The sequence below is a fragment of the Malaclemys terrapin genome, chromosome 21 (assembly GCF_027887155.1).
Source record: "Malaclemys terrapin pileata isolate rMalTer1 chromosome 21, rMalTer1.hap1, whole genome shotgun sequence".
Classification (NCBI taxonomy): domain Eukaryota; kingdom Metazoa; phylum Chordata; order Testudines; family Emydidae; genus Malaclemys; species Malaclemys terrapin.
In genome coordinates this window covers 16,316,590-16,340,589 of record NC_071525.1, presented here as the reverse complement: position 1 = coordinate 16,340,589, position 24,000 = coordinate 16,316,590, and the positions used below count along the sequence as shown (strand labels likewise).

At 48.8% G+C, this 24,000-nt stretch overlaps 1 protein-coding gene across 1 annotated transcript; it reads left to right on the top strand.

Moving 5' to 3' along the window:
- Positions 1 to 372: 372 nt before the first annotated feature.
- LOC128826981 (trypsin-like) lies at positions 373 to 23,542 on the top strand. The gene is made up of 5 exons (XM_054010598.1): positions 373 to 466; positions 2,416 to 2,575; positions 20,929 to 21,182; positions 22,891 to 23,027; positions 23,292 to 23,542. Exons 1-5 carry the CDS (start codon positions 427 to 429, stop codon positions 23,469 to 23,471), a joined length of 771 nt encoding a protein of 256 aa, XP_053866573.1. The 5' UTR covers positions 373 to 426; the 3' UTR covers positions 23,472 to 23,542.
- Positions 23,543 to 24,000: the final 458 nt, after the last annotated feature.

Genomic DNA, 24,000 nt, shown 5'->3' with positions numbered 1-24,000 from the left:
GGCCCGCCTGGCCCGGGGCTCCAGCCCCCAGGCTTGCCCGCACTCAGCCTAGGCCCTCCAGTTTGCGGCACTCCCCGTCAACCATGGCACCCAGGCGGTGGCCCACATCTCCCACCTGTAAGGCCAGCCCTGTGTCCAAACTTCGTGGCGCCCACCCCAGTGGCCTCCGAGTCACGGATCGGGAGCCCCAGGAAGGCCGGGAAAGCGAGGGCAGTTTCTGCTCTGCCTCTCGGGCAAGGCATCCACCTGGAGGGCGTGTTCCCCGCCAAACAAGCTTCATCTCTTCCTGGCCGGGTGCCAAGGAAAGGCGGGGCCGGCAGGGATTTAAAGGTGATGAATTTCCCTGCTAATAAACCATCTGCTCCCCGCCGCCCAGCCCTGTGCAGCCAGGAGGCCAGGCCGCCGAGCCGCCCGCCCGCCCGAGACATGGTCCTGCTGGCCGTGGCGATGCTGTTGCTGGCTTCAGGTGAAAGGGGTCTGGGGGTGAGTGTGCGTCTGTGCACCTGCGGGGGGCAACTGTGCATTTGGGGGTGTGGATGTGAGTGTGTGTGACTGTGCGAGTGTCTGTGTGCGTGTATGTCTGTATATGTCACAGGCAAGTGTGTAAATGTCTGTGTATGAGTGTGTGTCAGCATGTGCAGGGATGTGTGTGTGTCTCTATGTGTGCACATGTGTGTATACATGAGTAAAGTAATTGTATATGTGTGTGCATGAGTGTTTCTGTGTCTGTGTGTGTAGCCACAGGGCTGTGTATATGTGTGTGTGTACATGTTAAAAGTGTACACATGAGTGTGGGGGGGCATGTGCAGATGCATGTGTGTGTTACTGGGTTTGTGCATATGTATTACTGTATATTTTGTATGTTTGTTACTGTGTGCGCATGTGTTACAGTGTGTGTAACTCTGTATATGTGTTACTGTGCGTGTGCATGCATGTTTGTCCATTACTGTATATGTGTGTGTTATAGTGTGTGTCACTGTATGTATGTGTGCATTACTGCGTGTTACTGCATGTGTGTTACTGTGTGTGTGTTACTGTATATGTATGTGCATTACTCTGTATGCGTGTTACTTTATATCATGTGTGTTACTGTGTCTGTGCATGCATGTGTTTGTCCATTACAGTATATGTGTGTGTTGCTGAGTGTGTGCATATGTGTGTCACTGTTTATGTGTGTGCGTTACTGTATGTGCATGTGTGTGTTACCGTGCATGTGTTACTGGATGTGTGCCTGCGTGTGTATGTGTATGCCAGGGTGTCTGTCTGCCTGTGGGGCGAGTAGGAGGCCCCAGCATTGACGAGCTCCCGCTGGGTGACCCTGGGCGGTAGCAGAGCAGAGCTCGCAGGGAGATCTCAGGGGCTGGCTCTTGTGAGGGGACATGGGGGGTTCAGACATGAGGGGATGGCTGGGCAAGGACAGTTAATGCCTCAGGAAGAATGTTTGTGCATCCCCAATGTACTCCCCTGCCCCACACCTGTGCTCCCCACGCCACGTACTCCCCCACCCCACCCCACGTACTCCCCACACCCCTTGCCCTCGAGCCTATGGTGCCATGAGCAGGAGCCTCCACCAACCATTTAATATGGTCCGTACATGTCTGTTGTACATCTTCAAACAAGGGGTGAGTGTCCCCCAGTCCCTACACCCCTGCACTCCCCCATAGACCCCCCATGATCCCAGCTCCCCCCATCCCTCTGCCCTGTCCCCTGTAGCATTCCAGGTCCCGGCCCAGACCCAGGGGCCCCTGCCCAGCTCAGGGGTGGCTCCTAGGAGAAGGCGCAGACAGGGGGTCTCCATGTGCTGCACTCGCCCCGAGCGCCGACTCCGCAGCTCCCATTGGCCTGGAAGAGGGAATCGCAGCCAATGGGAGCTGCGGGGGCGGTGCCTGCAGGCAGGAGCAGTGCGCAGAACCGCCTGGTTGCCCGTGAGCCTAGGAGATGCTGCCGGACATGCCACAGGGAGCCTACCGGGAGCCTCCCATAGTAAGCACTGTTTGGCCAGAATCTGCATCCCTCACCGCTTCCTGCAGCCCAACCCCCTGCCCCAGCCCTGATCCCCCTCCTGCACTCAAACTCCCTCCCACACCCCAATCCCCTGCCTCAGGAGCAGCCCAGAGCCCCCTCCCACACTCCGAACCCTTCAGCCCCACTCCTCAACCCAGAGCCCGCACCCCCTACCGCACCCCAATCTCCTGCCCCAGCCCGGTGAAAGTGAGTGGGGGTGGGGCAGAGTGAGCAACAGAGGGAGGGGGGCTGGAATGAGTGGGGGCGGGGCCTCGGAGGAAGGGCAGGGGCGGGGCCTTGGGGAAGGGGTGGGACAGGGGCGGGGCAAGGGTGGTTGGGTTGGTGCAATTAGACAGTTGGCAACCCTAGCTCGGACACTGACATTTCCCCCCCCACACACACACACTTTAGTGGCTGCTGAGGACGAGCGGATCATCGGGGGACAGTCCTGTGGCCGGCACCAGCAGGCCTACCAGGTGGCCCTGATGGGCTCTCCCAACACCGTGCGCTGCGGGGGGGTGTTGATCAACCCCGGCTGGGTGCTGACGGCTGCCCACTGCGACACCGCGCGGTAAGGAGCCCAGGGCCGGGAGGGGGGACGCAGGGAGGAAGGACACAGGGAGGGGGATGCAGGGAGGGGAGGCCCGTCGGTTAGAGCAGGAGCCGAGCGCTCAGGACACCCAGCTTCCATTCCCTGCTCGACGCTGACTTCCCTTGGGCGGCTCACTGAGCCGGCTTGTGCCTCAGTTTCCCCCATCTGGACAATGGGGATACCAGCCCTGCCCTGCTTCACAGGGGGCTGGTGAGGGGAAAGAGGCCTAGACGCTATGGCGCTGGGAGCTGTATAAGGACCCTAGCTAGCTGTGCTCTATGTGGGAGGTGGGAGATTCAAAACATGTTTCGCCTCCTTCTCCTGCTCTCTGTTGGGGCCTTGGTTTTGTAGAGTGTAAGAGCTTCCAGGCAGGGCCTCTCTGGCTGTGTCTGGGCAGTGCCCGGCACGATGGGGCCCTGATCCCACCTGGGGCAGGGACAGTCCCTGGCTGTGTGTCTGTGCAATGCCCAGCACAATGGGACCCTGATCTGTATAGGGTACTTGGAAATGTGACCTAGATCCTCAGATGGCATAAATTTGCTCCAATGGGGTTACAACCAATTGACACCAGGTGGGGGATCTGGCCCAGTGTTGCTATTTTACCACTAGTCCCCCAGTAGTTAGTGGCACTTTTCTCCAAGTCCTAGCCCCTGGAGTCCAGTGACTATAAGAGTATCTCGGCTTCCATTATAACACGAAAAGTAAGTTTCCACCTTCATGGTTGGGGAGAAAAGCTGGAAAATTTGAGAAATCTAAAGAGTCTGAAACCAGGTGGTAAATTTAAACAGATAATAAAAATCTGCACTCCTTGCTGTATTTGGTCTGTAGTTTTAAAAAATTACAAGTAATTTCCTGATTTTTAAGCCAATCTCATGATTTTGGGGGGCTGGACTCATGACTTTGGAATGTGTGGGATTGGCAGTTCTGGAAGCAGAAGGGAAATGTCTCCCTCGATATCCATTTTGATGCTGTGCAAAGAATCGATTTTTCGGTCCACTGGCAATGCTGAAAAATCGGGGGGAAATGGTTTGGGGTTGACATTTTTCACAATGTACAACAAATCGAAAAGTATAACAACACTTTTTTTGTTTCGGGCGGGATGGAACGTTTTGTTTGACCTGAAAGGGAAGATTTAATTTTGTCATTGAGCGTTTTTTAATGTTTTTTCAAAATTAAATGAAGGGAAATTTTGAACCAAAATAATCAAAATTTCCAACTGTTGACACAAAACATTTTGTTTTTTTCATATTTTGGGTTTTAAATTAACAATTTGGAAACCAACACAAATTCATAAAATAGTCAGTGTTGCCGAATCTGTATTTTTCACCTGAAAAAAAGTTCTGGCTGAAAAATATTGGCTAGCTCCAGTCACGATAAATGTCATTTCTAGCATATTAGCAACCCTGATTTCCCCAACATTTAAGCCCTTTACGAAACCAGCAAAACACTATAATGAAGATCTGGAGTTAGGCTGGGATTTGAAAGCCAGTCACTGGATTTTGATGCCCAGTTCACATTTATTTGACTGGGAATTGGGCAACGCAATGCATTAAATGGCTTTGAAGTTATCAGCCAGAATTCACAGTTTGCATCATTATGACTAGAAACAATCGGCCATGCGGCATCCGCTTCTGATGGAATGATTTATTGTATATAACCAATCAGGGATGAAAGTTAAATCACATGTCCTATTGTAACCAACCAATAATGCATACATTGGGAGCGTGTGTCATGAATTGTTCAGGAAAAAGAAGAGGTTTTATACCGAGTCTCACAATATTTGATCTTTTTTTCTAAGGCTTCCATTGGTGGAGTCAAGAGAATCCCAGTTTTCATTTTTCAAAAGTTTCTAGTCTTCATGAGTGCAGAGCAAAAGGAATCCAAATTGCTCCAAAAACAGAACACAAACAAACAAACCCTTAAACCTTTTATTTCAAAATAACTGACGATTTTTAAGCCAATCTTTTGACTAGACTTGGGCAACTCTTTTGACTAAAACCTTTTTTTTTAATTTTGGTGAATAATGCAGATATTTTTCAGCTAAAAATGCAGATTTCATTAATTCATGTTGATTTTACCTAATTGCTTCGGGGGGGAAATCCTAAAATACAAAAATTCAGAAAAAAAATCAAAATATTGCATTCTGACATTTTTGAAATGACACGTTTTCATTTTTCAATTCGAAAGGACTTTTTTGTTTAGAAATTTCCTGCAGGATTTTATTTTTTAAAATTAAATATGTCACAAAAGGATTGAAATGAAATATTTATTTTCAGGACAAATGAAACATTATGTTTGGTCTGCGATAATTTTTTCAGCTTTTGGATTCTCTGAAAATTTCGAAAAAATTCATTTTCGGTTCAACCCGAAATAATTGGGGGGGGGGGGGGGGGATTTTTCAGAATTGCCGGTGAACGAAAAATCCATTCTTTTCCCAGCTCTTCTAATGATTTTGGGGCCTGACTCGTGATTTTCAAATGCTTCGGGTTGACGACTGGGAGAATTTCTCCTTGTGGAGAAGCTTGTGTATACTTGCAGTGTTTTGTACTTGGTTCAAGGGGAAAGACAGATGCAATATGTCAGCATGGGCTGTGGGTGAACAGGGCCAGCTCTAGATTTTTTTGCCGCCCCAAGCAAAAAAAATTTTGGGCTCCCCCCGTCCCAGCCCTGGGCTTCTTGCCGCACCCCCCTGCTGCCCCAGCCCTGGGCTCTCCCCACCCACCCATCCACACCCCCTGCCACCCCAGCTCTGGGCTCTCTCCCCCCTTCCCCACCTGCACCCTCCTTCTGCCACAGCCCTGGGTCACTGGTAACTCGCTCCCAGGGTGGGTCATTCAGCAGGAATTTTAGATGTGCACAGAACACAGGCAGGATTGGTTCCCATATGGTTACAGAACTGCAGTAAAGTGGAACAATTTTCAGCTTGTGTGATTGGAGGATATCTGGATGCCTATTATAAGACTGTCCTACATAAATGAGGAAAAGTTGAGGTGCCTTTATTATTCTTTTGTTCCACTTTTTCTTTCTATGGGAAATTTGCCAATGCAAAATCACTGTCTTCCTTTTAAACAAACAAACAAACGAAAAGGCAATGGCTGTTGAAAATAGCAATTCCAGTCCTAATAACCACTGGGAAGCATTTCTTGCTCAGTTTTATCCTACTTTTTCTACAGAAAGTTAGAGTGGATCAGTATATTTGATTTGGGAGAAATGAAGTAACAGCCACCCAAACTGAGCTTGAGCACTCCTGAATTTTGAGGTGTTCAAATCTGGAAGGCAGGTGCTGGGGGGCGGAAGGGGGCTGTGGCTCTGCGGGGGAGAACGGCAGCATGTATGCAGCAGTGTGTCTGGCGCTGCGCGGAGCCAGACACGCTGGTCTGACTGGCATGTTAAGGGGACTGGGGGGTTGAATGGGGCGGAGGTTCGGGGGGGCAGTCAGGGGCAGGGAGAAGAGGGGGTTAGATGGGTCAGGAGTTTGGGGGGGCAGTCAGGGGCCAGGCAGTGGTTGGATAGGCAAGGGAGTCCCGGGGATTTGTCAGGGGACAGGTAGGGGGTGGGGTCCTGGGTGGGAAGTTGGGGCGGTCTCAGGAGGGGGCAGTTGGGGATAAGGAGAAGGGAGGCTTAGATAGGGGGTGGGGTGCTGGGGGGCAGTTGGGGCAGGAGTCCCAGGAGGGGGCAATCAGGGGACAAGGAGCAGCAGTGCTTAGATAGGGGGTGGGGTCCTGGGGGGCAGTTGGGGCAGGGGTCCCGGGAGGGGGTGATCAGGGGACGGGGGGGTTGGATGGGTTGGGGTTTCTGTGGGGGGCAGTCAGAGGGAGGGGATGGGGGCAGGGTGGGGCTACCCTCCCTCCCTGTGGAGTGTCCTATTTTTTGAATGTTAAAATATGGTCCCCCCTACTCCCAGTGCAGCTCTCCATTCACAGCAGGCTGCAGCATGAGGTCTCAGCTCCCGCACTCCCTCCCCCTCTTCCCTGTTGGTAGTGGCCAGGGGAATGCTGGGAAATGTAGTTCTTTCCCTGCCCCAGGGCTGGCTCTATAGGCAGGGAGCTAACCAAGGAACTACAGCGCCCAGGGCCCCCTGTTGGTTCTCAGCTCCCAGGCTGGATCCCTGCCGCCCCTGCAAATGGGCTGCCCCAAGCACGTGCTTGCTTTGCTGGTGCCTAGAGCCGCCCCTGTGTGTGAAGCACAGGCTTGGGGAGGCTAGCCCTCGGCCCAGTCCAGCCCTTCTGCCCGAGGCCCACCCGCCAAAGTCCAGAGCCCCTCCTTCCCCCTCCCCTAGCCCCAGGCCACCCAAATGCCTCCAGCCCCAGAGTGCCAGGCAGGTGGGCAGCACGCAGCCCCCAGCCCTGGAGTGCCAGGTAAGCAGCATGGCCCCCAGCCCTCCCCTAGCACAGGGCAGGTAGTCACCCAGGGGGACCCCAGCGCTGGGCAGCCTCAACCACCCCGAGTCCCAGTTACAGGCTGGCTGCCCGAGCCCCAGTGCCCGGACTCTTCCCAGAAAAGGAGCAGTCGGCCTGGGCTGGGCTAAGGGGAGAGCAGCAAGTGGGGGGGGGGGAGTCTCAGGGCGGGGCCACGCAGGGCTGTTTGGGGGGGCACAGCCTTGCCTAGCCTACGAAACGCGCTGCCCATGTGTGTCAGAAAAATGATGTGTTGCAAATGATTTGCTCAGCTCTAGAAAGGGGTCACATCAAACAAACATATTACATATGCAATGTCCCCTTTATGACTTTCTCTCCATGTTGGCAATGGCACCTAAGTCCCCCTCCCCCCCCCCCAAAAAAAAAGTCTTGGGCCAAATCTATTCATTGAATTTGTGTTCGAGTCACAAATAATTTAAGGGCAACCCAAACTCCATTTTTCAGCAAATCAATTATTCACGGTCCAAAAAATATTTGTCCAGAAAATTTTGTCTTTGTGATACTTCTATTCTAGGCAAAGTTAGCATTGTGCGTCCAGTGAATTAGGCCTGTCCTATGTGTATCCCACAACCGGGAGCTCTTTTGCGTTGGTAAATCACCAAACTAAAGTGAACCTTTTGAGGAATTAATTCATAGACTCCAAGCCCAGAAGGGATCATCTGATCTGCCCTCCTGTGTCACGCAGGCCAGAGAACTGCCCCAAAATAATTCCTAGAAACACATCCGCTCTTGATTTAAAAGTTAGCAGTGATGGAGACTCCACCGTAACCCATGGTAAGTTGTCCCAGTGGTTAATTACCTTCACTGTTAAAATGTACACCTTATTTAGCCAGTTTCAGCTGTGCTGCATTAGAAGTTTGCACCAGTTAAACTATTGTTAGGGGTGATTTAATTCATATAAGATCAGGGTTGGAAGGGATCTTAGGAGATCATTTAGTCCAACCCCCTGCTTGAAGCAGAACTAATCCCCAAACAGATTTTTGCCCTGATCCCTAAATGGCCCTCTCAAGGGTTGAACTCACAACCCTGGGTTTAGTAGGGCAATGTTCAAACCACTGAGCTATCCTTGCCCCAAGTTGTCTTTGTTAATTCAACCAGTGCAACTTCAGGCCGGCCTTTGCACTATTAGTAGCCTTGGGAGAATTCCATTTTTATTTTTTTTTATAATTTTGATGGATAACATTGATACTTATTTTTAATCAATTTTATTTTGTTTTAAAATTCGTCTAGATTTCAATTTACAACATTTCACAAAATTAAGCATTTTTTCTATTTAAATCGATTTACATTTTCACAATTCTGGGGGGAATCAGACAGCAGGGGCTTAAGACAATAATTATTTAATGACACTAGACCTGGAAATTCAAAAAGTTAAAACACAAACTGTCAGCATCCCATGTCGAAACCTACAGAGTAAAGATCCTGAAATCAAACTCTAGTTAGTTCTCAAGCAGCATCTTTTTTCACTTTGCCCCACTGTCCATTTCGATTATTGTCAGTGGAAATGTTTTTTCATCGGTTTGTGTGTGTGCGGTGAAATCGATGTTTACTGACATTTAGCAATAAAAATCGACTCCTTCCAAGCCTAATAATGAATGACAAATTAAATGGATGGGGGGGGGGGTTATGTATAGTACCACTGGTAACCCTGTACAGTGCTTACGGTGGGGCAGGTGGTGGAAGTCAGGATTCCTGGGTTCTATCCCCAGCTGTGGGAGGAGAGTGGGGCCTAGTAGTTAGATGACTGGAAGCTGGGTCTCCTGGCTTCTATCCCTGGCTATGGGAGGGGAGCTGGGTCTAGTGGTTAGAATGGGAGGGACTGGGAGTCAGGACTCCTGGGTTCTAGTCACAGGAGAGCAGGGAGCAGCAGCTGTTTTCCCCAACAAAAGCTAAGGTTACCTTGTCCTGACATGACTGAAGGAGCCAGGAATGTAGCAATCCCAGCACCTATCACAAGACTGGGCAGCTAGCCAAAGGGTGAGTCTAGAATCTTATGGACAGCACTTTGCCAGACTGGAGCTTGGAGAGTGGAGTGGAAGGGTGGCCCTGTGGTTAGGCCCCTGGCCTAGACTTGGGGAGAGCTGCGTTCGAGGCCTTGCTCTGCTACATACTTCCTAGATGACTTTGGGCAAGTCACTTAGCCTCAGTTTCCCGCTCAGGGAGAATAGTCCTCCCAGCTAACGAAGCAGGATTTCCGAAGGATGCCCAGGAATTTATACCCATCGAAACAGACGATACAAAACCCTCAGCGCCGAGTCTCAGCTGATTTGGTCTGCGGGGCTAAGAACTGCAGTGTGGCTGTTCGGATCCGGGTTCTGAGACCCTCCCTTTCTTGGGGTGCCTGAGCCCACGCCTCTACGCTGCAATTTTGTAGCCCCACGGCCCGAGCCCCGGGCCAGCAATGCCATGGATCTTTTATCGTGGCATAGATGCACCCTAAATACTGTAGCCCAGCCCAGCCTTTGCCTTTCCCTCCAAAATCAGTTCCTCTGCCTTCTAGATCATTTCCCGGCCTCTTGGCTAGAACGCCCCACGTCTCTCGGCCTCGGTGCCTCGCTGGGCGGGAGTTAAGCACTGAAATATCTTGAGGGAGCTGAGGCTTAGCGCCTCGCCCCGGACGTGCTGCCTGGAGCGGAACAGAGCCGTGCAGCGTCTCGGTGTGTCTTTGTGCAGCGCCTGGCGTAATGGGGCACCTGTAATCACTAATAACATGAACAATCTGCAATAAGTATGCAGCCCAGTGTACCAATGGCTTTTGCATGTATTCTCGGTTGCAGTCCTATCAATTGCAAATCTCTGTCTAATTTGCTGTCTGCCCCGCTGTCTAATTCCCTGGACTCAGGGCTCTTTTAAATACCATTAAGTTAGCACAGTAGCCTCCAAGGACGACGTCCACCTGACATTTCCCCCTGCCTCTAGGCCATTAACACAATGAGGCAAGATCCCCAGCAGGGGTCAATCAGCCATAGTTCCAGTGGAGTCAGTGGGGCCAGGCCCCCAGCACCTCTCTTCCTTCCCCAGCAAATCTCTGCTCCGTGGCTCAACGCCTGGATCTGCCATTACCCACACAGCTGACGATTTCAAAACCGCCTTCACTCCCCTGAATTGCACAAAGGTGATGCTGCGCGGGGGCGTGAGACGCAGACAGAACCGCCCTGTGTAGGTGTATCTCTGTAGCCTCAGGCAGGAAGGGCTGGAAATCCAGAGGGCTGGTATGGCACAAATGCAGGCAGGGAAAAGATTGTCCCTTGCTTTCAGATGTCTACTTCACTGCAAAGCCAGCAGTGTCGTCACCTCAAAGCCCTGAGAAAAAGCACCAGATTGGCATAAAAAGCCCTGAGACTGGCTTTGTATGCCAAGAAATGAGATTGGCATCAGAAAACCACAAGACTGATTTAAAAATCATGAAATTGGCATAACATCAGGAGATTGCTTTAAAAATTACTGAACTGTCAGGAAAACATCATGAGATTATAATGAACAGGGGTTAAATTTATGAAACGGTGATTAAAAAAAAATCACGAGACTGGCAGAAAAAAAGTCCTGAGATAGGCATCCAAAACTGAGTTTGGCATAAAAAAACCCGACAGGCGTGATTCAAAAATTCTGAGATTGGCAGAAAAAATCATGAGATTATCACTGTCAGCGGGGAAGCTGTTTGTAATGGGAAACTTAGATCTTGAAGCATGAGCCCCTGTGGTGCAGGAAGGTCAGACGTGGCCTCTGGACTATGTTTGGCCGGCAGCCGACACGACATCTACAGATTCTGCAGGTTCATAGTTTTCATTAAAACAAAGGTAAATTTCTAGCCCTTGTGGCTGCAGAGTATAACTGTGGGTATAACTCGTGTGGTGATGTCCTCATCTCGGTTGGGTTCTGTGCAGCGCCCAGCACAATCAGATCGGCAAACGCCCCTTGTCCTTTATCCATCTAATTGGGTCACTTCAGTGTCAATGTGACCTATTTAATCACCAGTCCTTGTGCTGGATGGAATGGGTGGGGGCAAGGGGATTGGGAGTTAAGTGCCTTCTGTTTTCAGTGCTTGAAAAATACTACATCTCTCATGATGCACTGTGACTTGTGAGTTGCTGTAGTGCAGCATGGGAGATGTAGTCCAGAGGGGGAGCCTAGCCCATAAAGGCAAACAGTGGCATGACGCCAGGGCCAGTGCTACCATTAGGCAAAGTAGGCGGTTGTCTAGGGCGCCAAGATTTGGAGGTGCCAAAAAGCGGTGCCCCCAAATTTTTTTTACAGCGTTCCTATGCCCCCTCCCCGAGCGCACGGTTGCAACTCCACTTCTCCTGCCTCCCAGGCTTGCAACGCCAATCAGCTGTTTGGCGCCGCAAGCCTGGGAGGGGAGAAGAATTCGAGCGGGGGCGGCATGCTCGGGGAGGAGGCAAGCAGAGGTGAGCTGGGGTGGGGAGCTGCTGCACAGCTCCGGGAGGAGAGGAACTTCCGCGGGGGAGGGGGGGCTGCCGCAGGGCTGAGGGGCGCAAGGTGGAAGTTTTGCCTAGGGCACGAAACTTCCTTGCACTGGCCCTGCATGACGCGACTAAACTGCAGTTCCCGTGAGGCACTGAGACAGTGAAGTTTTGCCATTTTTAGATACAACTTGCTGGTTTTGGGGTGTTCTCTTTGTGATGCAATGTCAAAATTCTCCCAGAAAGCAGACACTTTTCACAGTAAAATTTTGCACTGTCAAAAAAAAATTTTCCATCAAAAAACAGTTTCCACTGAAAAATTTAGACCATCCCTGATGGAGAAAAGGGAAAAAGGAAACAAAGGAAAAGGAAAAAAATGTGGATGTGAGTGGAGGGAGGGAATGTCCACACAACTCCTAGATCCCGTTCACCCTGTGGCCTTAAGTGGCGGAAAATCGGGGAAACCCCAAATCTGAATGTCTGATTTCGTACCTCGGCCCATCATTAAACATGGAATTAGGTCTTTTCTTCTGAATGAATGCCATCTCCATAGTCTGCTCCCGGTGGCATCTGGGAAACAATTAAAGGCCTTGTGTACTCAGCTGGATTTGCACACCTGCATGTCTGTGCCAGCTGGCATGAGCGTTACTGACAACGAGCGCCCGAGGACGGTGAATGCCGGCCAATGGTATCAGGGCAACGAGGTGTATGTGCGGAGTATATAAGAGCAATACAGGAATTGTTAGAGATGGAACAATGGGCCAGTCCAGGCCGGGATCCCCACCCACTCCTTGCTGCCCTGGATGCAGACTGGTATCCACCACCCTTCCCTGCCCCCCTGAATCAGACCCATGGATCCATCTTGCCCAGTCCCCCCTCCCACGTCAGGTCAGACCCATGGGTCTGTCTAACCCAGTGTCCCTCACCCCAGATCAGATACAGAGGCTCATCTAAGTGGGTGTCCCCCACCCCAGAACAGATCCATGAGCTCATAAAATGGAGAAGGTTCAGAGAAGAGCCATGAGAATGATTAAAGGTTAGAAAATCTGCCTTAGAGTGAGAGACTCCAGGAGCTCCGTCTATTACAACATAAGAACGGCCACACTGGGTCAGACCAAAGGTCCATCCGGCCCAGTATCCTGTCTGCCGACAGTGGCCAATGTCAGGTGCCCCAGAGGGAATGAACAGAACAGGGAATCATCAAGTGATCCACCCCCTGTCGCCCATTCCCAGCTTCTGGCAAACAAAGTCTAGGGTCACCATCCCTGCCCATCCCGGCTAAAGTGACCTATTGATGGACCTATCCTCCAGGAACTGATCAAGTTCTTTTTTGAACCCTGTTGTAGTCCTGGCCTTCACAACATCCTCTGGCAAGAAGTTCCACAGGTTGACTGTGCGTTGTGTGAAGTATTTCCTTTTGATTGTTTTAAACTGCTGCCTATTAATTTCATTAGATGACCCCTAGTTCTTGTGTTATGAGAAGGAGTAAATAACACTTCCTTATCTACTTTCTCCACAACAGTCATGATCTTAGAGACCTCTATCATACCCCCCTTAATCGTCTCTTTTCCAAGCTAAAAAGTCCCAGTCTTATTAATCTCTCCTCATACGGAAGCTGTTCCATTCTCCTAATCATTTTTGTTGCCCTTTTCTGAACCTTTTCCAATTCCAATCTATCTTTTTTGAGATGGGGCAACCACATCTGCATGCAGTGTTCAATGTGTGGGCGTACCATGGATTTGTATAGAGGCAGTATGAGATTTTCTGTCTTATTATCTATCCCTTTCTTAATTCTGTTTGCTTTTTTGACTGCTGCTGCACGTTGAGCAGATGTTTTCAGAGAACTATCACAATGACTCCAAGATCTCTCTCTTGAGGGGTAACAGCTAATTTAGATCCCACCATTGTACATGTATGGTTGGGATTATGTTTTCCAATGTGCATTACTTTGCATTTATCAACATTGAATTTCATCTGCCTTAACAAAGCTTAACAAAGAGAATGGTCATGGGTGACGTGATCCCCGTCTATAAGCACTTACATGAGGAACAAATATTGGCTAATGGGCTCGTCAATCTCGCAAAGTTAGGTCTAACACCACGCAGCTGCTGGAAGCTGAAGCTAGACAAATTCAGGCAGAAAAGATGGCGTAATTAACCATGGGAACGATTTACCAAGGGTCATGGTGGGTTCTCAATCACTGAAAGATTTTAAATCAACACTGGCTGTTTTTCTAAAAGATCCACTTTGGGAATTAGTTTTGGGGCAGGTCTCTGGCCTGAGCTCTGCAGGGGGTCAGACTAGATGATCACAATGGACCATTCCAGCCTTGGAATCTAGGCCTCTATGAATCTAGCTTAGCCGCATGGTCTGTCTAGCTTAGGGTATTCCCTCCCCCTACTTCTAGGGTTGGCTCCTGGCCGGTTTTCAACCAACCGGGCCGATTTTTGTTCTGCCAGTTCAAAGATTTAATATGTCAGTGGCGCAACCTGAGACACGTTGGAGCGCTTGCCAATCCACACCCCTGTCTTCCAGCTTGTGCCGCGTGAGAATAAGGTAAGGAAAATGATAACATCCAAATACATATATTGTGGGCGGTGTTTTGTTGTTCGTTTGTTAGCCCAGCGTCCCCCATCTCCTCACCCCATTTCAGACACAGGGGACCACCCCGCCAGGTATCTCCCAGCCTTCAACTCATATCAGATCCAGGGTCCAGCCAGCCTACCCTCCTGCATCTTTGGGCTTGGCAGAATTTGGCTTTTCTTTTTTGATAATTTTGAAGGGCAATATTGATACTTCTTTGTAGGTTTTCTTTTTATTTTACATTTTCACAGTTGTGCAAAACGATACGTTTCCAGCGTCTTTTCCCCCCTGTTCTTAGTTATTGAAATTTTCGTCATTGCGGGGGGCAGACAACGGGAAGGGACCAAACGATTATTTAATGGCAGTCGATGTGGGGAGTCAAAAAGTTAACGCTGTGTAGCCGTTAAAACACAAATTGCCAGCATCGCATGTCAAGCCGGACAAAGCAAATCCAAAGGGCTTGAGATGCACTTTTCTTACTTTGCCTTTCACTATATTTTGATCAGCATCCATGGAAATATTTGCCCCACGGTTTGTGTGTGTGCGGTGCAATCACCACTGATTAATAAAAATCGTATCCTTCCAAGCCTAGGCGGATTGCATTTTAGGAATTCCCCTTTGCCAGATGTCCTGGAGCAGATCTGAGCTGGCTTTAATTTATTTGATTATAGATAAGATGCACTGCAGCAAGATACAGCAGAGGCCCACGCGGATTTGCCAGGGAGGTTAAAGTTTAGAGGCTTGCCTCTTCTGGAAAAGCTGCTCTTACTTTAACTCAACTGTTGTTAGGTCCGTCTAGAGCAGTGGTCCCCAAACTGTGGGATGGGGTGTGGAGGAACATCCAGGGGGGCACAGCGAGGCCCGTGCCAGCCCCCATGGCCCCAGCCCCCTCTGAGCTGTGGCCCGGCTCGATTCTGAGCCCATGGCCCTGGCTGTCGCCCTGCTACCAGCTGCAGCCCTTGACCCCTGCTCCTGGATGCAGCTTGGCCCCCACTCTGAGCTTCTGCTTGGCCACCGGCCCCCACTCCCAGCCCCTGCTTTCAGCCACCAGCCCCCTGGCCACCACGCTTGGCCCCTGCGCCTGGCCATGGCTTAGGGTTGCCAGGCCCAGTCAAAAAGGGACCCGGGCGGCTAGGGTGACCAGATGAGGGAAAGCAAATATCGGGACACATGCGGTGGGGTGCCCGCCGGCGGAGGGGGAAAAAAAAGCGGCGAGTCAGTCCCTGCCAGCGGAGCAAAAAAAACAAAAAACGCTGCCGGCGGATATCAGGACAATTTGCGTCCTGGCTGAAGATTGGGAAGAAATATCGGGGCGGTCCCGATTTTATCGGGATGTCTGGTCACCCGACTGGCGGCTCCAGGCAGCGTCGCTGACCACACTGTTAAAGTCCTGTTGGCCCCAGGCAGGATGGGGCACGGGAAGGGGTCGGGGCATGGGCTCTGGGCGGTGCTGACCTCAGGCGGCTCTCGGAAGTAGCCGGCATATCCCTCCAGCTCCTAAGCACAGGGGTGGCCAGGGGGCTCTGTGCACTGCCCCCACCCACAGACACCGCCTCTGCAGCTCCCATTGGCCATGGTTCCCAGCCAATGATAGCTGCGGAGTGAGCGCTTGGGGAGCAGCGCATGGCACCTCCCTGGCCTCACCTCTGCCTTGGAGCCAGAGGGACGTATCAGCCACTTCCAGGAGCCGCCTGAGTTGAGCACCACCTGCCTGCACCTCAAATTCGTTCCTGCGCCCCAACCCCCCACCCCAGCTCAGAACCCCCTGCCCCACTCCTGAGCCCCCTCCCACACTCCGAACCCCTCGGCCCCACCCCCAGCCCAGAGCCCCTTCTGCACCCCAAGCCCCTCATCGCTGGCCCCACCCTAGAGCCCTCACCCCACACCCCCTCCTGCACTCAAACTCCCTGCCCCACCCCTGAGCCCCCTCCTGCACTCTGAACCCCTCGGCCTCTGATAGGAGTCCCTTCCTGAATCCCAAACCGCGCATCCCTGGCCGCATCCCAGAGCCCACACCCGCAGCCAGAACCCTCACCCCCTCCTGCACCCCAACCCCCTGCCCCAGCCCAGTGAAAACACACAAGTGAGCGAGGATGGGGAAAGCAAGCGACCGGGGGGAGTGAGCGGGCAGTGGGGCCTTGAAGAAGGGGTGGAACAGGGGGCGGGGCAAGGGTGTTCGGTTTTCTGCAAATAGAAAGTTGGCAACCCTACCGCGGCGGTCAAGGCTAATTCCTCACTCTGGCACTTCGAGTGCAGAAGTGGGGCCTGCAAGGATTCTAAAAATTAATACTGGCCACTCCAGGCTTGTATTAAACTCCCAAGGTTACAGCTTTTCTTTGACCCTGGATTGGTAAATGCTGCCACCACCCAAGTGCACAACCCCTTGGAGAGCCCAGGAAGGCACACTTGGGAATTCCTTTCTGTGGGGTGCCCTCAAGCCCTTTCACACACACACACACACCGCTGGGGTAGAGCTGAGATAGACAAAAAAAACGGAAATCAGCTATTTCCACCAGCTAACTAAAAAACATGTGCACAACCTCTTAAAACACAGAAATCCAATCCTGTTCTTAAAAAAGGTAAATTTTATTTAAAAAAAGAGGAAGAAAATACATTTGGAAACTCAGGCATTTGCTAGATTTTAAAAGAGTAACTACAAGGATTAAGCACCAAGAATAGCAATAGAGTGTCTCGAGGTCCCGCTTAAAGGTTACAAGCAAAACTAAAGCACCTGGGTTTAGCACAGAGGAGTCCACAAGCCATAAAGAAATCAAAAGCGTTAAACCTAATCACGTCTCCCTAGACATTTCCTGATCTACTTACATATCTGGGGTTTCAAATGAGTAGTTTCTAGGTATAATATCGAGGATTTTTCATACCTGGCCCCAAGTGTCTTACAGCATAGCTCTGTCTGCCTCTTCCCGGGAGAACATCAACAGACAGACAAAAGGGGGGTCTTTTTTCAATTTTAAAAAGTTCTAGCCTTCTCATTGGCTCTTTTGGCCAGGTGCCCACTCACTTCCTTTTACCTCTGCATAGCAGTGAGACTTTTTAACCCTTTACTGGTAGAGCAATTAGCGAACAGCTACTAAGAGGGATTTTATAGCTACTGGCTGGCTGGGTGTCCCCCCCCCCTTCATTTATCACAGCGGTTCTGCTCCCGGCCACAGCCCCCAGCCTGGCCATGACTCTGCTCCCGGCCCGGGGGGCATGGACATCAGTTACTGGTCAGGGGGACGTGGGCACCACTGGTGTAGATGAACTGGCGGGATACCCTGCTCCCCACAATGTGGACACACTGAAACTGGTTTAACCCTCCCTCAAATCAGGTCAGTAATTATTTAAGTTGGGCAGCTTTTCTCAGGCAGAGTAGGCCTTAGTCACCAGATTGCTTGGGATGATAAATCTCACTCGGCGGCTTTGTGACCTGCCTCTGGTTGCAATCACCACCCAGCCACAACCAGTTGCTGGCGTCTCTGCTTAAAAGCGTCCTACATGGAAAGACAGAGGATTAGGAGACCTTGCAAAGGGAGCCGGGCTCATCCGCCCTTCCCCTCCCTCTGGAGAGGTGTGTACAACTGGGGCTGGTGAGGAAATGATTTTTTTTTCCCCTCCAGTGAAAACAGAGGGGGAAAAATCATCTTTGTGCACATTTTCCACAGGAAATTTTGAGGGCTTTTTAACAAAAAATCTAAGATCTGAAATATTTCGATATGGAAAGTCACCGCAGTGCCTTATGGGAGATGTAGGCTGAGTGTCTCACACCTCTCCACTTGTATTCTCCTCTATAGGCTGGATTTCCTGGTCGGATTATATCTCCCATGATGCACTACAGTGTCTCCTCTAGCATAGGGTGAGCTGACAAGTGTTAATATCACACGGCCACAGTGTATCACAAGAGGTGTAGTTGGGTTGCATTGCGCGCCCATTCTCTTCTATAGGCTGGATTCCCTGATTGGTCTGCATCTCCCATGATGCAACATGCTTTTAGGGTTAAATGTTGCACTGCTGCAGAGCATCGTGGGAGCTGTAGCCCAGCCGGAGACCCTGGAAAGTAGAGGAGAATGGGGGTGGAGGGTAGGGCACAAGGTTCCCATGCTTGTGGAGGGAGGGATAGCTCAGTGGTTTGAACATTGACCTGCTAAACCCAGGGTTGTGAGTTCAATCCTTGAGGAGGCCACTTAGGGATGTGGTCTTGCTAGTGAAGGCAGGGGGCTGGACTCAATGACTTTTCAAGGTCCCTTCCAGTTCTAGGAGATGGGATATCTCCATTTATTTATTTATGCTATAACTCTCATGAGGTGCAGCGGTGCCATTTCAGAATAAAGCAACAGAGGGTCCTGTGGCACCTTTAAGACTAATAGAAGTATTGGGAGCATAAGCTTTCGTGGGTAAGAACCTCACTTCTTCAGATGCAAGACATTTCAGAATAAAACTATCTGTCTACCTATCCATCTATATGTGGCCAAATTTTTGACGGTTTGGGGCATTTTGTTTTTTGACAAAAATTGGCATTTTCAGTGGGAAATTTGTGTGAAAAATGTCATTGAGCCAGAAATCCAATATTCCCTCAAAAAAACATACATTTTTTAACCTGCCCTAATGGTAGTACAAACCCAGCCAAGGACTCCAGAAAAAATGCACAAAAGCAGCATACAAGATTGGCTCTTCTAGGATGAGAAGATATTGTTGGGAGCCTGGAAGAATCTCATGGTTTATGGGGCTGAGATGAAATTCACAGCTCATTGTCCTTGCTGTGCAACTGACTTCAGACTGTAATCAATCCCTGCCTCAGTTTCCTCATCTGGGGTTAATGTCATTTGCTTCACTTTCTCACAGAGCCATGTTCATGCGTGTGCAATGTTTGGAACATGACCTCTATATTATGATTATATAATGATAATAATAATAATTATATTCCCATATTCCATTAAGCGTAATTATCATTAATAGAGTTGGGTGAACAGCAAAAAAATCCCTGAGCTGGGAAGAAATGAAGCTTTAAACACAGCTCTTTGTTGATCACTCTAAAGTGCTTACATGGCCCCCAGCACTGTGGTGTCAGAGTCATTGTATTTATCTTTATAACAGTCCTCAGAACTAGGGCAGTGTAGAGATAGGGAAACTAAGGCACAGAGAATTTAAGTGACTTGGCAAAGGAGGGAATAGAACTTAGGTCCTTCAAGAGCAGGATAGTCTTACCATAACCTCTAGGCCAGCCATCTTCTTTACTAAAATGGAGGTGCTTGTGTTAGTCCTTTGTTGTGCGTTTCACACACAGCCTCACAGAAATGCGCTATTCAGTATGTGCTATGCACTAGTCTCCCATTGTGACGAGTTATGGGATTACTAGCTCTTGTGGCTTGAAAGATGTAGATATAGCCAACATTTTTCAGTTGAAAAGTAATTTTAGGTGGGAAAACGACTTTTCATCAGACGGAATTTTTAAGCAGTCTCGTTTGCAGCTAAATTTCTCAGTTTTTGAACAAAAACCATACACTTGTACCAAAAATGGTTTTCAAAAAATGTTGGGTTTGGACAGAAAATGGTTTTCAAAGGCAGGCTTTTTAATGAAAAACAGTTTTCAAAAAATGATTTTTTTTAACCAAGAGGGTATTTGAAACCGAAACAAACCAAAACACCCTGTAAATTATTTTTGCAACTGTTTTCCACCAAAAATGGGTTTCAAAATTTTTACCAAAAACATTTTTTGGAAAACTGATTCCCACCCCACCAAAGGTATTTAAAAACATTGCAATTTTTACCCCAAAAGTTTCTTTTGAAACAATTTTTTTCTCTGGAAATAGTGACACAAAAATGGATTTTTTTACCAAAAACATTTTCAAAAAGTGAAGCATTTTACCAAAAATGTTTCTGAAAAACAGTGTGGGAAAGATAAAAAACGGTATTAAAAATTCAACTTTTTTTTAGCAGAGTTGATATTCAAAGAACATTTTTAACTGAAAATAGTTTTCAAATTTAAACAAAAAAATTCAAGTTTTCATCTAAAAATTTTCAAGTGGAAATTTCTACGAAAACAGGCGGCAAAAATGTTTGTTTGGGTTGTTTTTTATTTAAATTCTTGCAGAACGAATCACCATATTCCAAGCAGTTTAGATTCACAGAGTCATATATCCCAAGGCCAGAAGAGACAATTGTGATCATCTAGTCTGACCTCCGGTACCACACGGACCAGAGAACTGCCCCAAAATAATTCCTAGAGCAAAGCTTTTAGAAAAATATCCAGTCTTGATTTAAAAATTCCCAATGATGACGAATCCACCACCAGACCCCTTGGTAAATTGTTCCACTGGTTAATTACTCTCACCATTCAAAATGTGTGCTTTATTTCCCATCTGAATTTGTTTAGCTTCAGCTTCCAGCTGGTGGATTGTGTTAGACCTTCCTCTGCTAGATTGAAGAGCCTGTAATTAAATATTTGTTCCATATCTAGGTATTTATACACTGGGATCAAGTCACACCTCAACCTTCTCTTTGTTAAACTAACTAGATTGAGTTCCTGGAGTCTGTCACTATAAGGCAGATTTTCTAATCCTTTAATCATTCTCCTGGCTCTTCTCTGAACCTTCTCCAATTGATCAAAATCCTTCTTGAATTAAGGACACAGGATTCCAGCTATGGTCACACCAGGGCCAAATATAAAGGAAAAATAACCTCTCTGCTCCTACTGAAGGTCCCACTGTTTATGCCTTCCAGGATCGCATTAGCTGTTTGGGCCACAGCTCATGTGCCACCAATTACCCACCATGACCCCCAAATCTTTTTCAGAGTCACTGCTACCCAGGAGAAAGTCCCCAGCTGTAGAAGGAGGAAAGGTGGGAAGAGGGGAGGTCCCAGGCAAGGGTGCAGCTATTTTTATCTTGCTCCCTGTGCCGTGTCCCTGCTACAGCCCCATCTCCATTCGCCTGGGGGAGTACAGCCTGAGGACCAGCGAGGGGACGGAGCAGTGCATCAAATCAACCCAGTCCTTCCCTCACCCCAACTACAACCTCACCTCGCACGACTACGACATCATGCTGCTGAAGCTGCAGAACACCGCCAACCTCAACAACTACGTCAAAACCATCAGCCTGCCTGACAGATGCCCTGAACCCAACACGGAATGCCTGGTGTCCGGATGGGGCACGACCCAGACCCCTAAACGTACAGGAGCAATCTGCAATGGGACGCTGGGGGGCAGAAGGGAGGTGGAGGGAATATGGGGTCCTGCAGGAATGAGGATGAGGACCATAGATGTTCTGCAGTGAGAGTTCTTTCAACACCCTTGCAATGGCCTTTCAGACCTCTCTGGAGCTCCTCCGACATACTACGGCAGCCATGCACTGGGTAGACACACCATTAGATAGGTGTTCCTGGCCAAGATAGATAGATAAATAGATGGGGGGAGGGGGCAGGGTATGGAGATAGATAGATAGATAGATAGATAGATAGATAGATAGATAGATAGATAGATAGATAGATAGATAGATAGAGGGGGTGGATGGGGATAGATAGATAGACAGTTGGTGTGTGTGGGGATAGATAGACAGACAGATAGATAGACGGGTGGGTGGGGATAGATAGATAGATAGATAGATAGATAGATAGATAGATAGATAGATAGATAGATAGATAGATAGGGTGTACGGCGAGAGAGAGAGAGAGAGGGTGTACGGAGATAGATAGATAGATAGATAGATAGATAGATAGATAGATAGAGGGGGTGTACATAGATAGATAGATAGATAGATAGATAGATAGATAGATAGATAGATAGATAGATAGATAAACAAAGGGGGCGTATGGGATAGATAGAGGGGGTGTATGGAGATAGATAGATAGAGAGAGAGAGAGAGAGGGTGTACGGAGATAGATAGATAGATAGATAGATAGATAGATGTGCATCATGATGGATGGATGGAAGTGTCTGAAGAGAGATGGATGGGTGTGGATGAGGGTGGATGGATGGATGGATGTGTATGAAGAGAGAAGGATGGATGATAGGTATGTGTAAAGAGAGATGAATGTGTATAAGGATGGATGGATATACAGATACTTTCTGAGGCACTTTGAATTCTGTGACAGTAACAAATCAGATGTTTCTGTGTTTGTCCCTTTATTTCAAAGCCAACATTTTTCCAGTCTGAGGTCCTCCCTACCTAATATTCACTGCCATGTATCTACAATTTTTGTGACCATTTCCCATCTATTTTTCAACTGACTGGTCAAATTTTGAACGTTTAGAAATTCTGATGAGATTTTCAAATTTCAAAATTTTGACAAGATTTCCAAATTTCAGTTTTTCAATGTGACTACCAGAATTCAATATTTCAATGAGATTTGCAAGGCAGATCTTTCGATATGCTTGCCAAATTTCACCAAGATTTCACTTTTCAAAATCTCAACAAGCTTCCAAATTTTGAATTCCAGCGAGAGTCCAAATTTCCAAATGTTGATGCGCTCCCCAGATTTCAAAAAGTTGGCAAGATTTCCAAATTTTGACATGATTTCCAAATTTCAAACGTTTGATACATTTTTTATTTTCAATGACACAACTGTGAAAAAAACATTTGGAAACAATGTTGCAATCCCCACTCTCCTTCTCCCCCGTTTGCCGCCAGCCCTAACCACGAAGGCTGGGATTTTGTGCACCTAACTCACCTAGGCCTCTCTGAAATTCCCAGGGAAAGATTCCGCTCCTATAAGTTAGAATTTATCACACAGCCCCAATGCTTTCTCAGCTGGAGCTCCCCTTGGAACCAAAGTGCTGAGTGCTGACTGAGACACAGATGCTGTTTGCGTCTAGATGGGCGAAAGCGTTTTCTCTCACCCTTTAACTCATCAGTGAACTTCTGGGGACTTTTTGTTCTAGTGCAGTACCCCAACATTCTGCAATGTGGGAAAGTCTACATCCAGCCCAACGCGGACTGCGATAAATCTTACCCCGACGCCGTTACCGAAAACATGCTGTGTGCTGGTGTGAAGGAAGGAGGCGTGGATTCATGCCAGGTAAGAGGGGGGGCAGGGCTGAGGACAGTGTGGGGAAGGGGGACCTCTCAAATGAGAGCAAAACCCCTAGGTCGCCTCTTGGGAGTTTTCCATAGGAATTGGAAGTGCCTCTCAACCGGATTGCTAATGGATCCCGATCTCCTTTGTAAAGTTTTTTGAGATCTACTGATGAGGTGAGCTCAGTGGTCTTATCATTACCATGGAAATGCTTTCTCTGTCTCTCCTCACTTCCCCATCCCCCTTTCCCCCACGCCCCCCGTGCAGGGTGACTCCGGCGGCCCGCTGGTCTGCAACGGGAAACTCCAGGGCATCGTCTCGTGGGGATCACAGGTTTGCGCGCCGAAAGGCAAGCCAGGTGTCTACACCAAAGTCTGCAGATTCACCGGTTGGATCCGGGGCATTATAAGGGAGAACTCCAGCAACCGAGCCTCCATCACCTGCTAGAAGCAAGCCACAGCTGCCACTGCCCCTTCCCCAGGGAACTGAGATTCCTGTAATAAACAGTGTGAAACACACCCGTGGCTCATTGCCTCCTTTGCACCAGGACCGGATCTACCAGCCTCTGTCACTTTCTTGTCTGCATCTGCTCTCTTCCTCCATCTGAGACATAGCCCCTCTTTCCCCTCCCCATAGGAAGTCTTGCTGTCGATGCACCCATGCGGGAGGTTGACAGTAGGGATTGAACCCACGACCTCTACATCTAAAATCCTGGGCTGCTGCTGCCTGAGCTAAAAGAACCAGCTCTGTTAGAAGGCTTATCAACTTCTAGATCGGGGTTGGCAACCTTTCAGAAGGGGTGTGCCGAGTCTTCATTTATTCACTCTAATTTGAGGTTTCGCGTGCCGGTAATACATTTTAACGTTTTTAGAAGGTCTCTTTCTATTAGTCTATAATATAGAACTAAACTATTGTATGTAAAGTAAACAAGGTTTTCAAAATGTTTAAGAAGCGTCATTTAAAATTAAATTAAAAT